The sequence below is a fragment of the Hipposideros armiger genome, unplaced genomic scaffold (genome assembly GCF_001890085.2).
Source record: "Hipposideros armiger isolate ML-2016 unplaced genomic scaffold, ASM189008v1 scaffold_1159, whole genome shotgun sequence".
Lineage (NCBI taxonomy): Eukaryota > Metazoa > Chordata > Mammalia > Chiroptera > Hipposideridae > Hipposideros > Hipposideros armiger.
This window is the reverse complement of record NW_017732509.1, coordinates 353,970-364,148: the sequence shown is the minus strand read 5'-3', so window position 1 is coordinate 364,148 and position 10,179 is coordinate 353,970. Positions and strand designations below refer to the sequence as shown.

Sequence of the window (10,179 nt, the reverse complement as noted above, 5' to 3'; positions counted from 1 at the left end):
AATACACACACTATACATATGCACACTCATACACATACATACTTGTATACTCTATGCACACTATACACATATAAAAATGCATATACACAACAGACTCATATATTCATACACACTGTACATGTACACTCACACACACATTATACAAACACACACACATATACATACACACTTGTACACACACTCATACACACACAACACACATACATAGTCATACACTCATACACATACAATACACATACACACACATACATACTCATACACATGCTCATACACACACTGTACAAATACACAATCACACACACACATACCCATATATACTCATAAACACACACTATATGCAATACCTACATACTCACACATACATTCACACACACACATGCACACACACAAAAGTTTGTATAATAACTGGTACAGTGTGGGGAGGCCAGGGCACTGGGTGACAGGCTAGCATGACCCAACCCTCACTTGGCCCAAGAGTCCAGCGGGGCTGCACACCCCAGTCTCCTCTACACACAAGGATGAGTCAGAAAGGAAGCCATGTGCCTGGTTCAGGTCCAGACTGTCTTCTCCCGCCTCCTCCCCCATTCTGATAGGCCTCCTCTTGTCTTCTAGCCATGACTGAAAGGTGCACCACAGCTTAACTCCCTTCTGTGATGGACACAAAGGCCCCCGAGAAGTGTCCCCAACATAAGAAGAGTAGAACCAAGACACAGGAGAAATTTGCCAGGGAGTTTCCATACAGGTACAAGACCCCAAGGCTCCTAGGGCCAAGTTTTGCCTCCCCTCAGGTTTCCCCAGAAATGCATTATGGGGTGCACAGGCTGGAGCTGAGAGGGGGTTTCTGGTCCACAGAGTTCCCTGGGCAGCTCTGTGGTCTGTGACAGTCTGGGGTCCACCTTCTTCTGCCCTCAACCTGAGCTGAGGGCCTCTAGATAGGTGCCCTGGGCCATCCCAGAGCTGTGGCCAGCTGCTTCCTTCTGAGCCAGTGGCCCTCTCACCTGAACCATCTGAGGGGCACATTCATGAACACCTGCCCTGCTGAAGGTGTGATGGGGTTGGAGTGAAGTGGGGCAGTAGTTTATAAAGCTCTGGGGCACTCAAGACCCAGCAGAGACCTGTAGCAGTGGGCAGGCCGGGGCCTGGACTCCCACCATCAGCATGGCTAACAGAGTCCTAGATAAAATGCAGCAACCTTGGAAGGTTCTGGGTGGTTCTCAATTCCCCAAATTCAGCTCAGAGGGAGGAGAGTGGAAGAGTGGGGTAAAGAATGGCCTCATGGACCAGTGAGAGCTCATGGCTGGAGGAGGGATCAGCTGGAGGCTAAGAGACCTCACCACACCCGGTGGCCATATAAGCCCTGGCAGCTGGGAGAAGACTGAGCAACGTGGCTGCATTAAAGCCAAATTTTCCCATCCACCAGAAGAGCCACAGAGTAGAGGGACATGTGGGAAGCAAGTGACAAAGTCCTGCTTCCAGACTACAGGTCAATACATGGGGGCTGGGCAGAGCCTTGAAGGGGTGCTTCACACAACAAGAAAGCCACATGGCCAAACAGAGGTGCCCACCTCAGTAGTCCCAGGGAAACACAAAGGAGACCATATGTGGCAGATGGGCAGAGAGAGAATGTCTAGTGACACCCATGATATAGAGCCACATGGATTCTGTACACTGTGGAGTGTGAAGTGCCCACCTCTTCTGGAACTCGGTTTGGCATCCTGTGTCTCCGCAATTGCCCTCCCGGTGGTCATCCCCATGCCATCCCAGCAACAAGTGCTGTGGGACTGAGGGTTGAGCCCAGGATGCGGGACTGTGCTGGTCACGGGCCATGGTGGGGAGGGTCCAATGAGCAGCCATGCTAGAGTGGAAGTGGAGACAGGGTTACCCCTCCAGGGAGTGCAGTGCAGCCCAAGTAACCTGTAGGGCCTGAGGCTGCCTTCCTCAGGTGAGGTATCTGCTCCTTGGAGCCTTGGGCCATGTCTGAACGCCAAGCTCAGGTGAGTACCCTGGAAGGAAGACCAGGCCTCCCACAATCTGCCCCTCTTTCCAGACCCTAGCACCCAGGTGTCCACTTTACTCCTGCAGCCTCCTGTAGCTCCGTCTGAATTGAACTTGCTCCTTTTGCACCTTCACCCAAGAGTGTGCAAAGGGAGGGAGGGCTGCCTGCTGCCAGAGACGATGTTCTCCATGTTGTGCACCTGAGGCAGGCTGGGCTAAATACCTGTCCTCATCTCACACCCCCACTCTGTCTCCAGGCCACAGAAGCTGTCCTATGAGGCCCAATGAGGCAAATATATAAGGCGCAGTGTTTGGCCCTTGGGTTAACACAAGGGGAGGCTGAAACTGGGGGGCTGAGGACACCCTGGGCCAGGCTACTTGACTGGACTGGCTGAGATATGGCAATGGAACCAGCTGCTGCCCCATACCTCAGCTCCACCCCTTCCTAGCTGTGTGACATTGGGAAAGTCACTTGACTTTTCTGTGCCTCAGTTTCCCATCTGTAAAGTGTGCATAACATGGTTGTGAGTTTATATATAAGTTGATGTTTGTAAATAACTTAGAGCAGTGCCTGGCAAATAGGAAGTCCCAGGTGAGCAGGAACTACGTCATTTGGCTGGCAGCTGCAGGCCACCTAAAGATGCCAAGTACCCATTGTAGGTTCTCTTGGCTGACGAAATCCAATCCGGAGTCCCTGCAGCCCTGGGAGGTCATGGAGATGAACAGCTTGCTGCGGAAGCAGCTGCCCCTGCAGAAGATGTTGGTACCAACAAGATCCATCCCAGTCAGAGGGTAAGTCAAAGGCATCACATGCTGATGGTTACCACCACCCACTGACCATTCTGTCTGGCCTTCCACCTTGGGTCTGCACAAACGTTCATGTCATCCTCCTAGCATGCTCTACTTCACAGCTGAGGAAACTGAGGCTCTAAAGGAGACTCAGAAAGGAAGATTCTAAAGTCCAATGGTCCCTCTCACAGCCAGGCAGCTTCTAGGAGAGGCTGCACAGGACCTTTGGGCATGCCCTGGCCTCACCTGGAATGGGTCTTGTCCACAAGTTTGGGGCAGGAGCTTAGTGCCATCCTTCCACATAGTAGAGGTAAACCAGGAGAGTCAGCAAGTTTCTGGACTCCATGTAGCCTGCCCTGAGGGTGGGGGCACTGGCAGGGAATCGCCACACCAAGTAGCCCTGAACTGATCACATACACCTAAATATATTGTACATACCCACATGCACCCAGTGCACAGGGGGACACAGCTAAACAACCAGATACCCTTGCAAAGATCCATACATGCAAACACAAAGATGCACAGACACACACACTCACCCTGCACTGGGACCCTATCGGCTGTCATTCAGCTGGCACACAAGCTGTTATATACTAAAGGGCTTACATGACCAGTGGGTAGAGAGCCCCCATTCTGACTGCCTCAGCCCATCCCTCTGACTTCTCCAGCAAACAGAGTCGGCACTAGGCATGGCAGAGCCTCAGGGCTTAAGGGTCTCTCTGTTTTGCTGGCAATGACCATGACTCCACACACTGTATATCACCTCAGGCAGGTCACAAAATGCTGGCTCAGTCCCCTGAATGGACACTATAAACATGCACATGCATGCACATACATGCACATGCACACCCTCTCAGACAGAAACACAGATGCACGCCAGTTCCCTGCTCACACTAGCACTGGCCTTGGTCCTAGGTCCTACAGCCTCATTTGACAGCGGGCTTTTGCTCTAAACCTCTGAACTGAAAGAGTAAGGCTGAGCTGCTGAGGCCAGGGTCTGAAGGCACAGCTGTCCCTGGGACTCAGCTTCTACTTCTGCACATTAGCTTCAGATGGGGGTCCAATGCAGGGCCCATCAAGCTGTGCCTGTGGCCTGGTTCGTCGTGTTGGGGCAAGGTGAGAGATGGAGGCCTCCCTCACACCCTGAGCGCATGTCTGTAGAGGCCCACCATGCAGTCCCAACACTGGGCCAGAGGGCAGGGTCTGGGAAGAGCTCTCCAGATGAGCAACAGGAACAGAGAATGGACGAATGGGAAAGTGTCTGAGAGCTACTGGAAGCCGAGGTCAGTGTGAGGGCAGGCTGAGCTGATCCACCAGGGCCCAGGGCCAGTAGGGAGCCTTTCCTTCCCTGAGCCAGGAGGGGTGGGCAGGGGCTGTGTCTGTGTGGCCCCTGCCATCAGCAGCACTGCAGTGGGGAGCAGGTGGGAGACATGCCCACCTGTCCTCCACCCTCCAAACTCCCACTGGCCCTTCACTGGGGAGCTGACCAGGGTGGAGGGGAAGGGTGGCATGTCCAGACCTGTGTTTATCTGTGAGAGCAGACTGACTAGGAGGCGGGGCGGATGCTCTGCAGACCCGGGCTGAGCGGGAGGAGAGCAGTCCCACATGGGAAGCAGGAGGGGGGTGGTCTCATGTGGGCAGGTGGCCGCACAAAGCTCATCCCCTACTGGAGGTGGTACGCCTACTGGCAGGCACTTGGATGACATTGGCTGAGTGGGCAGGCCTAGGGGACCACATCCCCAGCCAGGTATGGAACAAGGCATGGGAGTGAATGGGGAGATGCTGGGTGTTTGGCTTGAGCATCTAGGAGAACGATGGCTGAGGGTGGCAGAGGAAGTGTGCAGGGCTGTGGCAGGTCTGGGCTGGGAGCAGTCTTGATTGTGGCCCTGGCTGACTTCTGTGGACTAACAGGGATCCTGAGGGTCAATGTGGGGCTCTATGTGGCTTCTCTAGGCTTGGGGCCCCAGATTTCACATCACTGTCCATCTTCCTCCCGCTGCCACCGCCTCCACTGAACAACCTTTGGGAACTCAAGCTACTGAGCCACCGCTTCCCCAAGTCAGGCATCCACGCTGTCCTCCCTGGCACGCATGCCAACCACTCCTCCAGATGCCTCTCCTAGAGCCCGGCTCTGTGCAGCCTCCCTCTCAGCCACCTTGTTCTTGGCACTCCTGGCAGAGGTGAGCTGTAGTATGGGGAACAGCCCTGAGGAGTTATCCATCTCCTCAGAAACCATGCCAAGCGAATAAACTTTGCAGATTTAAATCCCACTTCCACTTGGACTTATCACTTTTCCTTTTTGAGCCTCCTTTTCTCATCTATAACATGGGGTCATAATGTTTAGTCTTACATGGTTGGTATGAGGATTAAAAAGGGTGTGAATGTCATTTCCAAGAATTCATCCCAAAGATATACTCATTCATGTAAGTAAAAATATTTAGACAACAATATTCACTCTGCTGTAGGAAATAGCAAAAGAGTGGAAACCACTTAAATATCCATTAATAGGGGACTGTTAAATTATACCACAGATGCACCCCAAAAGACTAGGCATCCATTAAAATGAAGAATCCGCTCTTTATAGACTGATCTGAAACAACCTACAAAGTATATTAAGATATTTTAACAAGCAGAGCAGAAGAGTATGTCTAATGTGCTACCTACCATCTTGTATATATTAGAAAAGAGTGTGTGTGTATGTGGGTCTGTACATGTGTATGCACACATGTGTATATATGTATACATGTGGATGTGTGTTTGCATGTGTGGATGTGCATGTATGTGTGTGTGTGGATGTGTGGAGCAGGCAACAATTGTTAGCTTTGGGAAGAAGACCTGGGGAGCTTGGGGACAGGTCTGAGGGAGGCATACCCCTTTTAAAATTTTTAATTCATGAACCTAATACCGTACTGTTGGTGTATTACACATTGTTTAAAGAGAAGTAGCATGGAATAAAACAGGCATACTCATGGCCTTCTGAAAAATTAGAGGCTGGAATAATCCTTTTAGCATGCAGAATAGCAACATTGTGTAGGAGGTTGCCTACTGAAGATGTAAGAGGTTTCCTCTCTGTTCTACAAGGGCAGGGGCTAGAAATTTGTCTTGGGGTCCTTGGGAGGGTAAATAAAAGTGGGGACACTAACTGTAGTCTTCTCTGTAGAAGAGAGATGGTCATCACCTTGGAGATGACCAGGGTAGCCACACTTAGCAAGGTGGGCAAGAGGCCCTATTGCTATGGAAAGGAGGTGGAATGAGGTCCCTTGTGAAGTGAAGATAGACAGTGGGCTCTTGCTAGGCCCTGGAGAAGGACTGGACAGTGTTCCCAGTCTGCAGGAGGCAGAAGACAGTTCTGCTGTATGCTCCTGGGGTGTCTGGGGCCTGGGGAAAGGGTGTGGAGGACCACCCAGCAAAGGGCTTCAGGCCCCAGGTGGGGATCAGGCCCCTGGAATGGTGGAGGTCTTTCTGTGGGTGGAGTATAGCTCCCAGCAGCAGCCCTCAGGCCTGCAGGAAGTGGAGACCTCCCAGGGTCCCCTCCTCTTGGGGTCAGAGCCAGATGGATCTCCATTTGGATTGCGGAAGTCTCAAGGAGTTTTCCTCCAATGTTTAAAGATATGCCATATTTGATATATGCAAAATACAGTAATGTATCATACAGTCTCTATGATCCAGTATAATGATGAAGAGACACATGTGACTGGACTGTACACCAGCCTGGGAGACCCTTCCCCACCTTGTCCCCTGCCTCCCCCTCCCCACTAGGTGACCACATCTCTCTCCTCCCCTTTCAAAAATAGTGTCTCAAAACAATACGTTGGGGTGGTTTTTTTTAAAGATTTTTATTGGGGAACTGGGGGGATGGGAACAGCACTGGGTAATTGGGGGAAGGGGAACAGACAAGTTGCTGTCGTTTTTTGTTCTTCAGTCTAGTTGTGGAGGACTTCATTGGCCCAAGTTGGCACCATCATTGCGGTCTTCCCGGGCGAGGCAGATCAGTCGCCAGCTTCTGGACAGCCGCTCACAGCGGCTGCTGGCCGCTCACGCTGGCTGCTGGCTACATATGGTAGCCCATGGCAACCCACTGCCGCAGGGACTGCAGCCTACGCCGTCGCCGGTGACTCACGGCAGCCCAGCTCCAGGTTGAGCTGTTGTTCAGCATCTTAGCTGTAGGGGGCAGTGTCACTGGCCCTCATACGCGGGATCCTAACCGGGGCCCTCTGGCGTCCCAAGCCAGCTCTCAACCATTGCGCCACCTGGCCGGCCCACATTGGGGTTTTTTTAATGATATAAGATTGTATCATATTACATGCAACTTTCTTTTTACCTCAACAGCAAGTTGCTAAGAGTCATGATAGTGCATATAGTTGTTGTTCATTTAATCATTTTTCACTATATAATAATCCGTGATTTGTCCATTCTTTTTTTATGAGATATTTGATTGTTTCCATTTTTTGCTATTGTGGATGATGCTGCTCTGAGCATTCCTGCCCTGTTCCACAGGCACGTAGTCCCCAGAGACGAGTGCTGGCCAGAGGGCTCCTGAGTGCCCGCCTTTACCAGCTGGCACCACACTGTTTTCCCGTGAGGTCCCGATGCACATGCCTCCTTTTGATCCCCCTCTGGCTACACTTTGCAGTGGCCCAGTGCTTAGGAAATGGGGCAGAAGGACATGCAGGGGTCCTCCAGCACATGCAGAAAGCCAGCTGTTCTGTGGGTAGAAAAAGCTCATATGTGTTCCCAAATCCAGAATCATAAAATGTGCATGGTCTTCAGTGGTACCTTCCTGCAAGTTTATTTAAAGAAAGCACGTGAATGGAGTAAGGAACTACCTGTTGGCCCCACCATGTGTTGTGTTTGTATGTACATGATGTCCTCAAAGAAGGAAACAAACCTTTAGGAAGCACACATTGAGGAATTCCTCACAGAAAAATGGGCAATAACCTACTCATAAATGTTTGACAACAAAGGGATGGCTTAGCAGTATTCTGTATGCGAAATTATTTCATAAACATTAGAAATGGTCATGGGACCTGTGTAGCAACATGGGGTGCGTTTAAGAGCAGCCATCTAGACCCTTGATTGTCCTCATACCGTGAGCAGAGTTACAACAAAACACAAATCAGCACATAATTGAAGCCTCCTAAGGAACAGGTGGTCAGGCGTCAACTCGCCTTGTAGGAAAGTGAATTGCTCTCTCACAAACCACATCGAAGAGGGCTACATCCCAGGGATGGGGAACAACAGGAAGGAAGGAGACTTCACCCCCAGGGTCCCCATGAAACATGTGTCCCACCGGTTCTGACCACCTTTCTCTGAACAGGAGAGACCACCTGGTTGAAGTTGGCATTATTGAGCCTTTGTCACAGGCAGTGGCACCTTTATCCTAGTAAGAGAGCTACTGCATCATTGAGAAAGGCAGCACCCTGAGACCTGGGCCCATTGACCTCTTGGAGTATTTTGGTGACAACAATGTGAGCAGCTCTGGGCTTTTCCTCCACCCGGAGGCCATCCAGCCAGTTGCTGAAACCAGCAAATGCAGTTGGCTGCAATTCTGAAACTGAATAATGCATGAAGTGGTGTTGTTACAAATAACCAGGGATTTTATTTTAGCAAAATTTTAAACCAGGGAACTATGCCTCCCAGGAAGCTGCCTGGATGACAAAGCCACAAAATAAAACTGAAAAACAAAACAAACGAAAATCAACACCGTAACTATAAAAATCTGGGAAACATTTTCCTGACAAAAAAGCCAGAAAAGGTAAAAAAGCATTGAAACTTGTTTTAAACAAGTCTTTGTAAGCCAATCTACCCATGCCACTTTCATCCTGGGGCGGGTGCTTGACCAATACTACCCAGTTCTGAGAGACCGGAAAACTGGAAAATACAATTTTGAGTAAGTTAAAATGCCATGTGACCTTTAATTCATGCTCTTAATCTCTTTAGAAACTGGTTTTAATAGAAAAATCACTTGTCTTCAGGGAGTGCCAGATTAGCAGCCTGCCTGGGTGCTCTCATGTCTTGTCCAGTTCTTCTCATGAGAACCTGTCTTTCTTAGGTCATCCCATGACCAAGCCAGGACCACACCACTTGGGGGCAGGCAGTCAGTCTGTGATCTGTGAGGACAGACACATTCTGGTGCCAGCCAGAGGGGAAACAAGCCAGAGGATGGCCAGAGCAGGATGAATTCCCCCAAACTGGTGAGATGAAAGGAGCCAGAGGCACCTCCAGTGTGCGGCCAGGGCTGGGGGCCTTGTACTCACAGCAGAGGTGAGGGCTGTGTGTTGAGGGTGCATCCAAGTGTGTAACCGCAAGTGCATGCAAACTCAGAGTGCACAGGGGACCCCCATGGGGGCTGGGGCGGCGGAGAGCCTGCCCCAATGACAGAGTGTGAGTGCACATGACAAGCATCAGCATACAGGAAGCACTGAGGGGATGGCAGCTGATGGTGTGATGGTAAAGGGTGACTTCTAATTGTGATGCGCCCAGGGCTATGAGAGCTGAATGGGGGTTAACTTTCAGCCAACAAGTCACATCAGAGGCTGTGTGGGTAGTGAATGTGCTTGGAACAAAGACGTGTGTCGTCAAAGCAGATGTGTAACAACTGAGCATGAAGTGGCACGTAACAAACATGGTATGTGTGTAGCATCTGAGGGAATGTGTGGGTAACAGGGACTTATAAGAAAGAAGGCGGCCCCCGGGTATGTCCATAGTCCCAGCCCCTCCTGCCTTAAGCACGGCTAGGCATGGTGGGGTTGTGATCCAGGTAACAGGGTGTCCTGGTAACCATCCTGGCCTTGGGGTTTCTGAGTCCCTTCAGTGGGGTGAGGCTTCATGGGGAGCCCAGTGGCAGCCCCTTCCCAGGGCCACAGGAGCTGGCCACACTGACCCATGCTGAGAGGACCCATGGACATAGCGTGGGGGAGCTCTGAGAGGGGCATCCTGAGGGCCTCGGGCAGGATCCTGAGAAGGAGGGACCCAAGGACCAGCCTGGGGAAGGAGAGCATCACAGGTAGGGGGAACAGCATTAGCAGAGTCCGGGGCGTGAACAGGGCTGAGCTGCTAGTCCCCGGCCAGAGTCTCCACAGGCCAGCACAGCACACACAGGCCCTCACCACAGGATGTGGCGGTACCACATCTGGTTTGGCCTCATCCCTGCCAAGATGCCCTTCCTCAGTTGTGTTCTCATTCTTGTTTTTCAAAACCTCAAGCATACTCTGTTCTGTTCTTCCCAAAGTTATGGCACTTTTATTTATCATCCAAGGAAACTGAGAAAGGATATCATATACTTAATCAGTCACTAAGGGGACATTCAGTCCCTCCTAAGAGACTCCCATGGCTGGCTGTCTCCCCAAAGCCAGAAGTGTGGATCCTCATTGCCAAGTGGCCCAACACACACTG

At 51.2% G+C, this 10,179-nt stretch overlaps 1 protein-coding gene across 1 annotated transcript; it reads left to right on the top strand.

The window, feature by feature from the left end:
- Positions 1-653: 653 nt before the first annotated feature.
- CUNH3orf22 (chromosome unknown C3orf22 homolog) lies at positions 654-4,906 on the top strand. Its single transcript, XM_019632659.1, has 3 exons — positions 654-742; positions 2,656-2,787; positions 4,738-4,906. The coding sequence occupies exons 1-3, from the start codon at positions 654-656 to the stop codon at positions 4,904-4,906; spliced, it is 390 nt and encodes a 129-aa protein (XP_019488204.1).
- The last annotated feature ends 5,273 nt before the right edge of the window (positions 4,907-10,179 follow it).

What these genes read in the sequence shown, in the direction of transcription:
- CUNH3orf22 (XM_019632659.1), top strand. Translation starts at nt 654, where the DNA reads ATGGACACAAAGGCCCCCGAGAAGTGTCCCCAACATAAGAAGAGTAGA. An exon ending in GCCAGGGAGTTTCCATACAG is followed by an intron (nt 743 to 2,655) that starts GTACAAGACCCC and finishes TACCCATTGTAG; the next exon opens with GTTCTCTTGGCTGACGAAAT. An exon ending in AGATCCATCCCAGTCAGAGG is followed by an intron (nt 2,788 to 4,737) that starts GTAAGTCAAAGG and finishes TGGCTTCTCTAG; the next exon opens with GCTTGGGGCCCCAGATTTCA.